Source organism: Cynocephalus volans, chromosome 1 (genome assembly GCF_027409185.1).
Source record: "Cynocephalus volans isolate mCynVol1 chromosome 1, mCynVol1.pri, whole genome shotgun sequence".
In the NCBI taxonomy this organism is placed as follows: Eukaryota; Metazoa; Chordata; class Mammalia; order Dermoptera; family Cynocephalidae; genus Cynocephalus; species Cynocephalus volans.
This window is the reverse complement of record NC_084460.1, coordinates 96498768-96516221: the sequence shown is the minus strand read 5'-3', so window position 1 is coordinate 96516221 and position 17454 is coordinate 96498768. Positions and strand designations below refer to the sequence as shown.

Genomic DNA, 17454 nt, shown 5'->3' with positions numbered 1-17454 from the left:
CAAAAGAAACAAAAAACTTGTCTTTCAGGTACGTTAATGCCAAAGGATATTTTGAAGATGTGGCGGATGCAATGGAAGAGGCAAAAGAAGAGATTTTTATCACGGATTGGTGGTTAGTATTTGTCCATGGGAATTTTGTCTGGAGTCTCCGGGTTTAGAAATATACAATAATGTAGTGCTGTTCAAGAATCATATGTTATGAAAACTGGCATTACCCACAGATGGTTTGACAAAAGTCTCAACCAATTAACTAATAGCCTCTAATGAAAAGCATTTCAAAAACTTGGCCTCCAAATATATTCTTAAAATATTTAGCTTGAACACTTTTGTTTTTGTCTTTCCATTTGGAAGCAGATACCCAGATATTCATTTTAGTAAAGATTATGCTGCAGTGCAAATAGAGTTGTAGAGGTAATGGAAAATCTTCTTCCTCGGGTGTCTCTCCTCATTTTGGTATGTCTGTCACCAGATCCAGTGAATTGACCTTTGATGTTGAAACAGTTCTATTTGCCTCTTACTCTTCAAATATCCTGTGTAATGACTAGGTCTGGTGAGCTGTCCTGGAGAAACATCAGGTTCCAACTTTCTGACCCCCTTTAAAAATGTTCATGAATGTTATGACAGTTATTAAAGCCACTGGAAGTCTCATGTCTAAAACTCATTTAGCTCTTGGGAAATTTTACTCCTGAAGTTAGTGTAGGCTTTGTAGTCTGACTTCAGTTCCAATTACCCATCTGCCTGGACAGTTAAAGCCCATCACAGATGCCAACATTGGCTACAGTGGAAATGAAAATGTCTAAAATATTTTTTTCTTCTAAGAAACTAGTTGCCTGTATTGCATCTTATTTTTTTTCTATCCTGTTTCATTCCAAATGGTACCTTAGATATGAACCATGAAAATATCATCATAATTTATTCTCTTCTAGTTCTAGATTTTGGGAGCAGGGGAGAGTTACAGAAATATAAACCCATCTTCTACTGTTTTCTGTCAGTTATATGGAAATCTGCAATTCTAGGGCATGTTTTCTCAGCCTTGGCACTATTGACATTTTGGGCCAGATATTTCTTTGTTGTGGGGGACTGCCCTGTGTATTGTGGGATATTTAGCAACCTCACTGGCCTCTACCCACTAGATGCTAGTAGCTATTTCCCATTTGTGACAACCAAAATGCCTTCAGACATTGCCAAATGTCCCGTGGTTGAGACGAGAGTTGGGGGCAAAATCTCTCTTGGCTGAGAATCGTTGATCTGGAGTCAATAGATAAGGCACTTGATGGCCAGTGTGCTCATATTTGTGCAGGAGCTTAATCCTGCTCTTTATATTCCTGCCAAATTTTGTCTTTTTGGTCAGTTACCAGGAATAAAAAAAGTTTCATACTTAGGAGCTATTTCTTTGGTTGAATAGTTTGTAAATACTTATGAGAATAAATTCAAGCTTAATGTAGCACTATGTTTGTTTTAGAAATATTTCTAAAAGGTTGGCAGAGACATGAGAGAGACTGAAAGTAGTTTTTCCATGGAGCCCATGTTTTCATGCTCTATGCAAGAAAATAATCTCTCTTTTGAAAGTTCTGGTTACTAAAATGCAGAGTCTCATTTAAACATCTGAAGAGATGGAACCCTAAATGTTTTCTCTTCTGCTTTCAGTAAGAGAATGAATCAGGGGATTATTTCTTTCTCATGATGCTCTAGGATAACATCGTATTACAACACACCCTTTGAAATAAAACCTTTGCAATAACTTCCCTTATAACAAGTGAAGAAAGTTCTTGTCATGCAAGTATGTTGCAATTGGGAGCATTCAGAAACTTAACCAAACCCTGATATGTTTAACCAAACCCTGAGAGACTGAAAACCAAAGGTAGGAGACGCACATACCTTTAAGAAGCTTGTAATTTAATTCGGGAGACATCGTATACTTAAGTGAAAACCATAGGCATATGCTTCTAGAACAATTAGTAGGCATGCAAGGGGAGATACAATGAAACGAGAAACAACCTGAGACCTAGAAGTACTTAGTTCTGTTTGTTCATTAATTGATTTAACCATCCATCCATTCATTTGTTAATTTATTTATGCCTTCATTCCAAAGCTACTTAGTGAGCACTCACTCTGTGATAGGTACTGAGCTAGGTCATGTGGACAAAAGATAAATGGGAAGCAGCTACCTACCTACCCTGGGACAATGTAGAGTCAGCAAGTCAGACATGAAACAAAGGACCGGGAAAACAGTGTTGAGGACCAACACAGCAGAGGGCATGGAGGGGGCACAGGAAAGGACAGTGACTGCTTCTCAGGAGAGAGCACTGGGGCCTGGGTGCTAGAGTTGGCCAGATGAAGACAGATGGACGGCTGTGTTAGGCAGAGGAAGAGCCAGAACCAAGGCATAGATGTGTGAGAGCACAGCTTTGCTGGGGGAGGGAGGAGCTTGTGTGTTGCTTAAGCACAGCATCCTTTGGGGTGGTGGGTAGAGATGACACTCGAAGGATAGGTTAGTGTTGCTTTATCTCCCACGGATTTGTCACCCCTTTTCCCCTGGGTGACGGAGCCCCCAAAGATTACTCAAAGCCCATCTTCTGAGCAGTGAGAAGCCCCGAAAAGGGGTTAATCTTCTGGAACCCTCAGGAGCGAGGCATTCCTTCCATTTGGGAAATTAACCTGAATTTGGGTTCTCTTCCTGCATTTGTTCTCCAGACCAGGAAGTTACAGGAAGAGAACATAGGTGGGTTTTTTGCTAAGTATAGTTTAACAAGTTTAACAATAGCAGCTGGTAACATTCAGTAAGACAAGCAAGGTGACATTCCATAATGTAATTTTCAAGAAGTTAAGTCGATCCACCAACAAAAGCTTGATTTTAGCAAACATTCTCTTACAGCAATTTCCCAGTATCCTTACATATCAATCAGTAACCTGTCTGTCTTTGAGCCAGCAACCTTGCTGTGCTATAATTCTTTATCTTACAACAGAGACTATAGCCTGGGGAAATTTTTCTGTCTTTTGCAAGGTCAATATTTGAAACTGCAAGGCTTTGGAAGACCAGGCCCTGTGCAGTACATTTGCTTTATGCATACTCTGCAGGTTAGGGACAAATTGTGAAGGTCACTCACTGAGTGAGCCACTTTAAGGAGCTAGGACTTAATCCTGTGAACACTGGCAACCACTGAAGACTTTAAGCATGGGAATATTAATCCTATTTGTTTTCTAAAAAGGACCATTCTGGGGACAGTATAGAAGATGAATTGAAAGGGGGTTATGGAGACCACTTAGCAAACTGTTGTTGTGATCCAGGAGATACATGGTGAGGACCCCTGCCCAGCTATTACTAACCTGGGGTAAGTCATATTAACCTTTCTAAGGTCTAGTTTCTAAAGCATAGTAGAATTATTATTAACAATAATAGCTACTATTTGTTGAATTGTTAGTAGCCGTGGGGGACTATGTTATGGTGAGAAAGGTGTGACTCAGTGAGGCAGGTTAGGACCATGCCTGGGTCACCATGTGTGCACATGCCCATGCTGGTGGGACCTGTGGGTGTCTCCTCTAGAGCCCACAATTGTGGAGCTCCTGTCTCAGAGGAACTGGAGCACTGCGTGGTGTCCGAGGTTCCTTTTAGCTCTGAGATTCCTTCAAGTGCAGATCAAATTTCTCTAAGGTGCTGGATCAAGTAGTAATCAGGTTTGGGTGGATTTGGTCAGGAGAAATATTCTGGAGTAAATTCTGTAGTAGGCTGTCAAGTTAGAAGAGATAACGATTAATGAAACAGCTTAGCGTATCTGGAAATTACGGTGAAGGGTAAATCCTAGCTAGGTGTGGAAGGCTTCAGAGCTGGTAGTTTTTATGCAGGTTAATTAGTGAGCAGTCTTCACTTGTTTGTCTGGATCAACCAGCAGAATACTAGTCGTATGTCTTTTCTGTGCTCAATCCTTTTTCAAGTCACCTATGAACCAATTCTCTGGTGTTTGTTGGAAAGTCCTAAAATGAGGTAGGACACTCAGATGTGGTTTCCAGCTCCATTGCTAAATTGCTGTGCAGCTGGGTCAGATCCAGAGAGTGTAGCTTAGCTCGGCTTTCTTCTTGATGATGATTCTGATTACCACTGGCCAGCAGGGGAGAGGAGCCCACAAGTGTGTTGAGTCTGCCCACGCTGATTCTCTGTCTGGCATGTGGGGAGGGTGCAGGGGTCGTCTACCACAGCCTCCGTACTAAGTCTGGGTTAAACGTGCCAGAAATGGACAGGATTATTAATAAAACAGGAGAATAAAGAGAAACACTGAACAGAGATTGTTTAAAGAGGGAGTTTGTAAAGGGAAGAGAATCAAAGAGAAGAGACAATAGTCTCTGTAAACAGCAAAGGTTATAATGAAAAAAATCAGCACTTCGTTATTGACTGGCTCACAAGTGAAGACTATTCTAGGTAAAACAATACATTTTTAAAAATCTTTCTTTAAGTTGATATTAATGTTATTACTTTTTTTCAAGTGCTGAGTTGAACCTCTTTAGTAATTATTTGTTAAAATAATTTTGTGGATTGTGAACAATTTTTTTTTAAAAGAATGGCATAGGATGGAAAGAAAAGGGAAGGAAGTGAAGGAAGGTGTGGCTTAAGTGATAGTGAAGGCTGCTGTTCTGTGAAACGTTTATTTTAGTTGTAAATAGAATAATGATAGATAGGCAGATGGACTATTGGTTTGGGTGTATTAAGGGTACATCAAAAAGTTCATGGGAAGATTTATATTATCTTTCAATTCTATTTTTCCACAAACTTTTTGAAGTACCCTCATATAATATATTTCTTTCTGTGAGTTATGGTCCAAATAGTTTGAAAGCCACTGACTTTCAAAAGGGTTGGCCAGATAATAAATATTTTAGGCTTTGCAAGCCATGTGCAGTCTCTGAAACAGAATCTTCTTTGTTTGTTTTTTTTTAACAACCCTTTAAAAATATACAGGTAAAAACTATTTTTAGCTCACAATCCATACTAAAACAGTCTGTGGGCTACATTTGGTTTATGGGCCATTGTTTTCTGATGCCTATCTTAGAGGTAGATTTAATTTACTGTGAAGAGCTAAATGTATGTTTAATTTTTAAAGAATCTGCCAGTCTGTTTTCCAAAGTGGCTGTACCATTTTATATTCCCACCAGCAACATATGAGAGTTACAGTCCTTCCACTTCATTGCTAACACTTGGTGTTGTCAGTCTTTTTTTCAAAGGTTATGCAGTAGTATTTCATTGTGGTTAATTTGTATTAACAGCATCTTTTCATATTGAGCATATTTTCATGTAGTTTTTGGACATTTGTTTAACTTTTTTGGAAATATATGTTCAAATATTTTTCCTCTTTTTCTTTACTGGGTTGTTTTTTAATTCAGTTATAAGAGATCTTCGTACATTTTAGTTAAAGTAGTTGTTCCATTTCATTCTGGCCTCAGTGGTTTCTGACAAAAAATTCTCAGTCATTTGAATTATTGTTCCCCTCTAAGTAATGTGTTATTTTTATTCTAAGCACTTTAAACATTTTTCCTCTGTCTTTAGTTTTCAGCAGTTAGGTTATGATATTTGGATTTATCCTGTTTGGAGTTGTCTGAGCTTCCTGAATCTATGTTATATATCTTGCAGATTTGAGAGATTCTCAGCCATTATTCTTTAGACATTTTTTCTGAATTTTCCTCTTTCTTCTCTTGTGAGTTTTCAATGACATAGTGTCTTTTAGTATTGTCTCACAGACTCTGAGGCTCTGTTCATATTTTTCAACCTTTTTTCTGTTTGTTGTTCTAATTGGGTAATTTCTATTCTTCCATCTTCAAGTTCACTGATTCCTTCTTTTTATCATCTCCATTCTGGTATTGAGCCTATTCAGTCAGTTTTGATTTTGTGTTTTTCTCTTTTTTGTGGTGATTGTATTTTCCACTTTGAAAATTTCTATTTGGTTCTTCATGTCTTTTATTTATTTATTTATTTTTATTTTATTTTTTTTTTTGTCTTTTTCGTGACCAGCACTCAGCCAGTGAGCGCACTGGCCATTCCTATATGGGATCCGAACCCGCGGCGGGAGCGTCGCCGCGCTCCCAGCGCAGCACTCTACCAAGTGCGCCACGGGCTCGGCCCCATGTCTTTTATTTCTTTGATGAGACTCTCTGTCTTCCTATTATTTCAAGAGTGTTCACCCTTATTTGTTGGAGCATTTTATAATATCTGACAAAGAATTAAAGTAGATAATTTCAATATCTGTGTCATCTTGCTGCTGGCATCTGTTGACTATCTTTTCCATTCAAGTTGAGATTTAAAAAGCTCTTTGTGTGCCAATTACTATTTAATAGTGTTTTAGAAATTCTGAATATCATGTTATAAGACAGCATCTTTTCATGTTGAACATGTGGTTTTAATGTCAGTTTTCTTTTTAAAGCCTTTGTAGTGCTATTCAGATCTGTCCCCTGTGTGTGCCACCTAGTGACCAGTCTGGGGCTTGGGTGGTGGTCTATTTCTTTGTTCAGTTCTCAAACTCTTCAGCATGCTGTTTAGGATCAAATCCATGCATGGGCAGCTTGAGAACAAGCCAGAAGATCATATACAACTTTATGGGGTTGCTTCCTGAGCTCCTCTGTCTCCGTGATCTCTCAACTACTTTCCAGTCCCCGAGGCTTCCCTTTTTAGTCTTCTAGCTGGAAAGGGGAGTTTTTACTTATCCCCCTCTACCACATGCTTTCTGTGATGGCACCCATGTTTGGAGACAAGCCGTGGTTATTTACATCACCCATTTGGGAATCACAGCTCTTTCAACTGGAAGGAAGAGTTTCCCTCCATCAGAGTTTTTGGTGCCTGCAGGCTTTCCATGGCAACCCTGGCACTATAGAAGATCCATTTCTTTCTCCTCAAGTATGAACTAGAGGACTTTTGGAGTTCTCTCTGTGCCAATGCTCATTTCCAGGTTTTCCCTTCAGGCCAAGGAACTGAAGGGGAAAAATTAGTAAATTCACCACTGGTTGGGTGGTACTTCAAATTCCATTCTTCTTCAAAATTTGAGTCTTCTAATTCATCAACACTATATATCTCTCCATTTATTTATGTCTTACTTAATTTTTCTCAGCATTATTTTGTACTTTTCTGTGTCCAGATCTTACACATATTTTGTTAAATTTATCACTAAGTACTTCATTTTTTATATTATTGTAAATGGTATTTTTAAAATTCATTTTCCAGTTGTTCACTGACAGCGTACAGAACTAGAAATACAATGGTACCTGAAAAATTCATGGAAAGATTCATATTATCTTTTAATTTTATTTTTCCATGAACTTTTTGGAGTTCCCTTACACAACTGATTTTTGGGTATTGACCTTATATCTGTGACCTTGCTAAATTTACTTTTTAATGCAAGTAGTTTTTTCGTAGATTCCTGATCATTTTCTATACATGATCATATGATCTATTAATAAAGACAGTTTAATTTCTTTCTTTATAATCTGTATGCTTTATATTTTACTTTCTTGTCTTATTACATTGGCTAGGATTACCAATAAAATGTTGAACAGAATAAACCTCCATGATTTGTCCCCAATCTTAGGAGAAAAGCAATCAGTCTTTTATCATTGTGTATGATGTTAGAGGTAGATTTTTTTTTTTTTTTTTACATCACAACATTGTTTATTATGTGAATTTTTTACAATACAAACAAAAAATACAGAAATATATGAATACAGCTAAGTGCAGAATGGTGACTTTTTTTCTCTTCAAGAGGCCGTGGTTCCCATTTCTAGTAAAATAAAGAAACTGCATATAGGTAGAAACAGGTTGGTCATTAGCTTCACAATTTTGCCTAGAAATGACCTATAAATGCATTTTCCCCCCTGATACTTACCATAAAGTGTAAAAAGGGAGTTAAAGAAAGTTCCCTTGTTGGTTCCTACCATATGAAAGATGCTATATTCTATTTTAGGAGGACCAATATATGGAAAATATCTAAATTAAAAGTTCTTACAAAAATGAAGAAGTAATGAGATTCTGGCTAAAGAGGGCACTAAATGAGAGTAATATATATTTAAAGAATCTCAAACAAACAAACAAACAAAAAAGGTTGTTATAAAAAAGCTCTAGGTGCACTGTAAGGATATAGGTTTTTTTCCATGTGTATTTTTAAACAATGGAAGTGTCAAAAATAGGGTCAACTGTGTTAGACTAAATTACATTATTTTATATGCTACAGTGAATGGAACCTTTGTATTATAATTATCATAGAGAAGCATAGTTCGCATCATATTATGGCAATTTATCCTCAGTGAAAACCTTCCAGAGTCCTTTTATTTCAGAGTATCCTGTAAACAATCAAACCACCAGAACATGATTGTACAACAGTAAAATGTTCTCATGCATTAAACCAAAGATATCTGTTTAATAAAAAAAAAGAAAAAGAAAACATAGGAAAGGTACTTAGAGCTGTTCCTTTCTAAGTACACAACATCCTAGACAATTCAAGGTATCTTAATCTCCATCAAGAACAACAACAACAAAACATAATTTTTGTCATGCTGTTAAATCCATCATTATGCATAAAACTGGTGCAAATTGGTCAAACGGATCCAACAAACACTGATGTCCAAGCTGGCATATTGGCAACTAATATGTAACTGGTGGTCAATAGAGAGTTTAAAAGATCTTCCCTTTCTTCTTGTTCTTTTCCAAGGTTCTTGAAGAATTCTGTTGTTCTAAAATACGTTGCTGAGCTTCCCAGTTTGCTTTCCCATCCTCAAACTGACGACGTTTTTCCTCTAATTCTTTGTGCCATGCTTCCAAATTCTTTTTCATTCACTCATGGCGCCGCTGGAGCTCTGCTTCAGAGTCCTTCCGTTTTTGAACTTTTTCTTTGACCTTCATCTCAAACACCTGCTCCATCTCCATCTCCTTCATCTTAGCTCCACGCTCCCTCCTTTCTTCCTCCATTTGTGCCAGAGGGCTCTTACTAAGCTGCCCTTTATGCTTGTTGTTATCAACTCCATTATAAGTCACAGCTGCCAGTTTTCTGCTTCTGTAGTTCTCATAGTGCACATTATTGGTAACATCTTTCAAGTCCTGCATGGGTGTTCTTATCAACATATTTCTTAGAATTGTAAAATCACAATGCTCACCATTTTCAACTTCAGCAACACCCCGAGGATACTGTCTTCCTCTGACCCTTTTGCCATTTATTTCTATGATAGTATTACTACCTACCACAGCAAGAGGTAAACGGTCCTTTATCTTTTTAACAAGCTTATTTTCTTCTTCATCATCTGTTTCTGGAAATTCATATGTTTTAATTTTATGTTCTTTGATTTCTTTCATTATCTGTTTTTTAAACTGTTGGCTTTCCTCTGGTGTGTGTGAGCGTGTCTGCTTTGGCAATAAGTGGGATGATATTCACTTTTCCATGCAAACGCTTCATAAACTCAATATTCAATGGTTTAAGTCCATGTCCTGAAGGAGCAATGAAGTATAAACAACACTGCACCCTGCTATTAGGCATCTGATGTCTGTTCACTCTCGATTCCGCATTTAGGTAGTCCTCAAATTTACTATCAATGTAGTTGATAACAGGCTGCCAGCAATTACTATTATCCACTGCATCTCCAAATCCTGGGGTATCAACTATTGTGAGCAGCAACTGAACACCACCCTCTTTGATTAAAACTTTGGATTGTTCCACCTGTACAGTTTTTTTTATTCTATGGGAAGGACCTGGATACTCTGGAGAATACAAATCTGTGAGGAATAATGAGTTGATTAATGTTGACTTTCCCAGTCCAGATTCACCTACTACCGTAAGTGTGAATTCAAACCCTCTCTTCACTGATTTTCTGTATACTTGATTGGGGAGACTGGCAAATCCCACATAGCCTTCAAGGTTCTTCTGTTGAGCTACTGTGGTGCTGCTGTTGACGCTCCTCTCCTCAGCAGCAGCGGATCTGGCACTGAGAGGTAGATTTTTTTATAGGTGCCCTTTATTACACTGAACAAGTTCATTTCTATTTATAATTTGTTGAAAGTTTTTATTGTGAATGACTGTTAAATTTTGTCGAATTATTTCTGCATCATTGGGCTGGCCGATTAGCTCAGTTGGTTAGAGCACAGCCTTGTAACGCCAAGGTCATGGGTTCGGATCCCTGCACTGGCCAGCTGCTAAAAAATATAAAAATAAATAAATAATATATTTCTGTATTTTTTGAAATGAACATATATTTTTTCTTCTTTTTTTTCCTGTTAATGTGGTGAATTACATTGATTTTCAACTTGTAAATCAACCTTGCATTCCTATGATCACTCCACTTGATCACAATCTATTATCCTTTTTATAAACTGCTGGGTTTTTGGTAAAGATTTTTACTCTTATGATCATAAGGGTTACTGTTCTGTAGCTTTCTTTTCTTGCATTGTGTTTGGTTTTGGGGGGTATCAGTGTAATGCTGGCTTCCTTAAATGAGTTAGTAATGTTTCCTCCTCCTTTGTTTTCTGAAAGAGTTTGTGTAGGATTGACATTATTTCTTCCTTAAATATTTGATAGAATTTACCTGTAAAATTGTCAGGCTCTGTAGTTTTTCTTATGAGAAAGTTTTAAATTATCAATTCAATTTTTAAATAGATTTTTTTCTTTCCATTTTGGACACTTTCTTTTCAAGGGATTTGTCCATTTTATCTAAATTATCATAAATATAGGCATAAAGTTATTTATAATATTCTCTAGTTAGACATTTACTATTACTTTAATGTTGGTAGGGCTTGTATTAATTTCCTGTCTTTCACTCATTTTTTTCATATTGCTAATTTATGCTTCTTCCTTTTTTTTTTCAGTCTTGGTAGAAGCTTACCAATTTTAATTATTTCAATGAACCAGCTTTGGGTTTCATTGGATTTTCTCTATTGCTTTTCAGTTTTATATTTCATTGTGTTCCACTCTTATCTTTATTATGCTTTTCCTTCTTACTTTGGGGTTTGTTTTGTTCTTTTTCTATCTTCTTAAGATGGGAGCCTTGGTCATTGATTTTAAACTTTTTGTCTTTTTCATATAAGCATTTAAAGCCATAAAATCTTTTAAGTAATACATTTACTTAGAGGTACATTTTAACATCTCTGAAATCAGGACGCATCTTACAGTTATAATTCTCACCATTTTTTTCTTCTTATTGATGCATACGGTAATGATGCATCTTACAGTCACCAGTGTCCTGGGTTCAATGAAATGCATTATTATACAATTTGTTGGAAATTTGCTTATCTAATAATTGCTTAGTAAAGATCCTGACATAATGGTGCCTGTTGAGTCATGGCTGCTTTCTCCTTGCCGTGCCACCTTTGTTTATACTTTGCTTATAGCATTAGTGTCGGTCTTTTATCTTTTTATACGTTATCCTTAAAACTGAGGGCTTCCTTGAGAGCTATCCTAATATCCTCCAAAGTATCTGGTAGAGTGCTCTGCATACAGGGTATACAGTGCCTATGGGTTAAATAATGTAAAGGATGATAAAGACTTAACTGCAGAGTATAGCATTAAACGTGGCTTTGAAATGAATCCCTCTGAGCCCATAATTAACGTGAACAGCAAAAAATTGCTGGCATGTATATGTTGTTGGATATCTCTCACCTTCAGTGAACTAGCAGTGCAGAGCAATACACTCTTCTACTTAAGCCAGACCTCTTTTTAATTCTTCTTTGATTTTTTTCCTATCAGATGGTGTATTTGTTTGTTTGTTTGACTATGTCTATGATTGCCTTTGAGTTTGTTTCTTACACTAAATTAAATATGCAGTAATTATACAGCACACACCCCTCCATTTATCTCTTTCCTTATTTATCTTGTCTAATGTGTGTCCTTTAGAAACTTTATCTTTGGGTTTTTATTTTCTTTAACTGAATGAAATAGAGCATAAAAAGGATTTCTTTTAATCTCTTTACCTCCTATAATCTTTGTTGTTTTCACATTCTTAGAGGACTCCCTGGCAAGGCAACATTATTGTCTGAATTCTACAAGGCTTTAATCTTTATACAGTCTACTCCTGCTCCTCCAGGTTTAGCATTTCAGCAGAGGAAGATTTTTTTACTGTTCATTTTTGGTTGGTTGGTTTTCCTCATTACAGGGGAGTTACATCACATACAGATGTAGCTCAGACACTGAATTTAGAGCCCAAACCCAGGGGAAAAGCTGACTCACTATGCTCTTAGCTGCCTTGTGGCAGTACTAAAGGAGAAGAATTGGGGGCCTATTTTTGCACTGGAAAAATTTCATATATTAGCATACCTTCCTTCTTCCCTCCTCAAAAAGCTCCAGGGTCCTATGGATGCTGCCCCTTGGTACAGGATGTCAGCGTGTACAGGTATCCGTTAGAATGCTTTTGAATTGGGGAAACAGAATGCTCACCTAAAGGCTTAAACACTGAGGATTTATTTGTCTCATTTAATGAGAAATCCAAAGTTAGGCAATCCTAGGGTTGGTGGAGTGAGCTAGTGATTTCTGGGTTCTGGTCTTCCCCTTAGAATTTCAACATGGCTGCACTTCTCTAAGTATCACGCCCCTGTACAACATCTATCCTAAAGCCAGAAGTGGCGCAGAGCTTCCTTCGTGTGTGTGTGTGTGTGTGTGTGTGTGTGTGTGTGTGTGTGTGTGTGCGTGCGTGTGTGTGTGTGTCTTTTATCAAGGAGGAAAGACTTTCCCATTAATCCCATGTACCTCCTCACAAATCTCATTGTCCGAGATTGTGTCGCATGGTGCTTTAGCTGCACAGGAGTCTGGGAAAGAAGGTGTTTAGAATATTTAGACTTTATGGCAGGAGATAGGCTCTGACAGCATGGAAAGAGGGATGAAAGATGGCTGTTTGGTGAGTTGACCAACAGTATCTGCTTGTGAGTATATGTGTGCCTATGTGGGGGAGAGAGAGAGAGAGAATGAAATTGACTATTTTGTATGGATAAAGGCTCTTTTTCCCATATGAAATTGTACTTGGATGCATAGCAGAACTTTGTATGACTCACCAAAGTGGAGGATTGTAATTGCATTTGGGCTAAAATTGTCTTTGCTTCCTGTGACACAATTAGAACTTTATATTTTGTTTCAGTTACTGGAAATCTTGGTTTTGTGATTTCAGGTTGAGTCCAGAAATCTTCCTGAAACGCCCAGTGGTTGAAGGAAATCGTTGGAGGTTGGACTGCATTCTTAAACGAAAAGCAGTATGTACTTTCCCAACAACTGCTGATATTTTTTTAAATGTTCATTGCCTCTGAAATGCCTTTTCTTTTTCAAATTCCTTTATTTATACTTACAACTTTTTACTTTATTATTTGACAAAAAGTAGGATGGCTAATGTTTTCCAGGTCATTTAGTTGTATTTTTTGCCTATTACTCTTGAGTGCATAAATATTTTAGCCTAATTCACAGCATGGATTATATTAGCATCTCTAATTTTTGGTTTTTAATCATTTACGGGCAGTTAACTTTATAGGCAAAAAAATTCTAATAAAATTTCATTATTGAATAATAAATGATGAAACGAAACATTGCATTTCATTTTATTCATTATTTTGCCATTTAAGCAAAAGACAAAGTCATCTGGATAATGGTTTCAGTCAGATGGATCCAAGCTGGTGTAGAAGAAGAATATCACAGAGGAACAATATTTAAGAATTGGTGGTGTTTTGGTTCCAGGTTTGGGAAAGTTCATGGTAATAACATGAAACTGTTTTCTGTACAGTTGACCCTGTATATTCTGGGTGAGCATTGAGTGTGCTCTTTTTGTTATAAAACATAGGGATATCTGTAGATACATCAGACCTCACTGCTAATATTGAGGGTAAAAGGAATTGATGATCTTTATTTCAGATACAGGTTCTGCCAAACAACATCATTTTGATGGATAGTCTAATTTGCTGTATAAACAGAATTCCAGTCAGAAAATTTGATATTCTGATCCTGGAAGGCATTATTTACATATTCATTAAATAATTCAGCATTCAGTTACTGAGTGTCCCCTTTGAGCTGTGTACTGCACAAATCACTAATCCCAGTGAATGAAATTCCTGCCCATGGAGAGCTTCTGAACGACTTATGCCCTGGGCTCAGCCCTAGCCATACCAAATTTCTTTCTACCTATTGAATGGTCTATAACTTTCCCCATGTTTCTCTCTGTGAAATAGCCCCTTTCCCATTTTCCCTCAACATTCCATGTTAGTAAGTCTCTCCAGACATGACTAGCAATTTTCAGTCACCATAGTAAATCTTCCCCTCATAGTATATACCCAGTGCTTCACTGTGTTAGGTTTCAGTCAACATGTATTTATTGAATGCCTACTATGTTCAGGGTGCTTGGCTAATCATATAGGGTTGTGCATAAATAAAAGCCACTATTCTTGAGCTGAAGGAGCTTCAAAATTGATACAAGTATCAATTGGGTACAGAGTCAATGTCCAGGTTCAAACGCAGCAGGGAGAGCATTGGGCAGGTCTGGTTGGAGAGCCCCTCACAGCATGAGGGATACAGGGCATTTATGGTGGGCAGACATTTTTAAAAGGGAAGGGAGGTGTAGTAAATGTGAAAAAACAGGAATGCCAAAGGCTCCTAGTTTCAGTAAGGTGACAAGTTGATTACACCTAAGAGTTAGCATAGGTTGGATGGGGGATCAATGAATGGCCATTTGCAGCTAAGATGTGGGACTTTTGAGCCAAGCCAGTGGTTTGGACTTTATGGTAGACAGGGGGGATGAACTGGGGTGTGTGGTGGAGGAGGGATGATCTGGTCAAAATGGTTTGTTGGGAAGATGAATCTGGTAGTGAGAGAAAGTGGGGAGAACTCAGATTTGGAAAGCTAAATTTTAGACCACTTAAGTGTGAGTTGTCTTTAGGACATTTAAGTAAACATGAGAAAGCTAATAAATGCTGAGCTGGGCTCAGGAGGAAGGTCCTGCAGGGCTGGCCCTCCACCTCTTGTTAGCTGGCACATACTTGTCCACTGCGCTCAGCATACTTGTGTGGTTGGCTTTCATGTCACTGGCATGGCTTATCTTTGCATTTTTGGCCTGTGAACCCAGGTGAGGTCCCTGGTAAACACCGTGGCCAAGTAACATTATGGCCTGATAAAGGTGTTTCATATCCATTTCATCTGCTTCCTGAAACTTGTAATCTATGAATTGCAGGTAATGATTTTAAAATTTTCCTAAGGAAATAGTAATACTATAAAAGATTAACTTCTCAGTGGTACATTTAGTGGAATTGCTCTTCCTTAATCCCACTACATCATATTATTACTTTAGTCATAAATTTTTTAACACTCAGATTGTTCCAAATTGACATTTCATATGCATGTAAACACTGCTTCACATAAATTATTTAGTTTCTAAAAGCCACCTGCTAACTTCAAAAAGTACGGAGTTGAAACATAATATTTATTTTTGCATTAATGAGTCCCAGAGGTCCACAAGGTTGATTAAGATGAATTGTTTTTTCCTCTGATCTGATCGTGCAAATTTTTAAAGAGGAATTTAGGAAGTGTTTCTGCTTCATAGCCAACATATACACAACATCTCTTTTTAATGGTTGTTTCTTGGGAAACATACAATATTTTGTTTCTCTGGTAATAACCAAGTTGATATTTTTCTGTTTCTTTGGTCTGATGATATGCAATGTCATTTAAAATAGTAAAAGCCAATCTTGAGAGGCAGATTATATACAACTCAAAGAAATCAGCATCCCAAGATTTTCTACACTTCTGCATGTACTACTCTAAGAGGTGAGATAAGTTGCATCACAGTTATGATAACCATATTCCTAAACCATGCCTATGTATATTTCAGCCTTAGAAATGTGATATTTCTTATGAGGCTTACATAAAGGAATTTTCAAGTGCAGTAACCTGGAGACTTACAGAAAAAGGTTTAGATCCTTAGCGGGAAATTTGTCTTCAGGTTGATTTCTTTCTGTCTTGGACAACAAGGCACATTCTAGAGTTGCAGTCAGTGACCAATAAAAGGGAAAGATGGCCAGGTTTGAGAAACAAGATGCATAATCACATCTCCGCACAGAAAAACAAATGGAATCTTATCAAAGTGGTGGGCTAGAGTGGTTTGTGGGAAAGGGGAGAAGTTACCTTCAACCTTCAGAACTGTGCTTTGAACAAAATTGGTTAAAAAAAAAAAAAAAGGCACATGAGCATTTGTGCTCTTATATCCCAAGGCCGCCTGCTTTTAAATGGTGAGGATATGATTTTTTTTTTTAATCCTTTACTTTTCATTTTCCTAATACGTTGAACCTCCTGGGGAAGTCCTCAGCAAGTGATAAAATTAGTGATTATCCTGGGAAGGGTGTAAGCTAAGCTATCTTCAGGCAGTGGACAAAGTTGGCTGTATTTAGAAAATATTTTGAATGCACTACTTTGAATAACCAGAGAAAAAGCTAAGAAACAGAGTCTTTTTAATTCAGTTATAAATTTTATTTGAATTGTCCTCTCATGTATTTTGCATATCTAAAGCTTCTAGGAATTTCTACTGTTTATAGCGTTGTGTCTGCTGTACTTGATAAGAAACTAGAAAAAAGAACTTTTATCTTTTGTAACTTATGTTTCATGAAGTTTATTCTCTGGAACCTTTGGGTCAGTTGAGCTCAGCAGAGATAAGGAACAAGGCGTGGCATAGTTCACTCCAGGCCATGTGTTTTCCTACTTCTCCTATTAGTACTTTCCTTCCTCTTCTCTTAGCAAAAAGTTATTTCCCCTAGGGTTGCTAAGAGGCATTAGTAAAATATGGGATCTTTCAAAAGTGTATTTATTAAACTACAGAATTAACATCAGCCCTTTTTAAAAAAAAATCTGGCTTTCATTTTGCAGAAATGTTTCCCACATTTTGTGTAAACCTGCACTATTACAACCTGGAAAATGTCTTTGTTCCCAAGGAATGATTTTCCTTTGACCTTTACAGTTAGAATTTATGATAGTGTTGTAATACCTTGACCAAATGAAGGGGAATTTATTGCAGAAATCTGGTCACTAATTAACTATTTATTGTGGCTATAGGTTTAAGTGAGTAATTGCAAACCACATAAAAGATAAACTTTTTATATTTAATTACTTCCTTAGTAGTCATTTGTATTCAAGCTAAAAAAAAAAAAAAAAAAAAACCTTAAAAATCTCTACCCTTTTTCCCTTAGAGTTAATTTATTTCAATGAGAAAAGACATAGTATAGAAGAAATTGTCAGATATTAGAAAAATGGAGGGTAATAATGTAACCCATTCGTGTTAATGTATCAATTATTTCAAAAATCCATTGGTTATGTAGGTAAATGGAAAACTGTAGGATTCAGGCCAAGTGCCTGATTTTCAACTACTGCCCTTCATGAGTAATAATGTCTTAAACTTAAGAAGCAGGATTTCATCCATTTAAAGCAAATGAACATGATGAAAGATGTCAGGCATAATGTTCTATAATTTAGATTAAAATTTTAGTTTAGA

The 17454-nt window shown here is 37.0% G+C and overlaps 1 protein-coding gene and 1 pseudogene across 2 annotated transcripts in view; one reads left to right on the top strand and one right to left on the bottom strand.

Moving 5' to 3' along the window:
• Positions 1-17454, top strand: part of PLD1 (phospholipase D1) — a 128271-nt gene that overhangs the window by 21997 nt on the left and 88820 nt on the right. For both annotated transcript variants that reach the window (XM_063097591.1, XM_063097581.1), the window contains exons 10-11: positions 29-112; positions 13108-13189. In XM_063097591.1, the coding sequence (XP_062953661.1) occupies positions 29-112; positions 13108-13189 (166 nt within the window). The remainder of the gene's footprint in view (positions 1-28; positions 113-13107; positions 13190-17454) is intronic.
• Positions 8569-9953, bottom strand: LOC134386034 (septin-7-like; annotated as a pseudogene).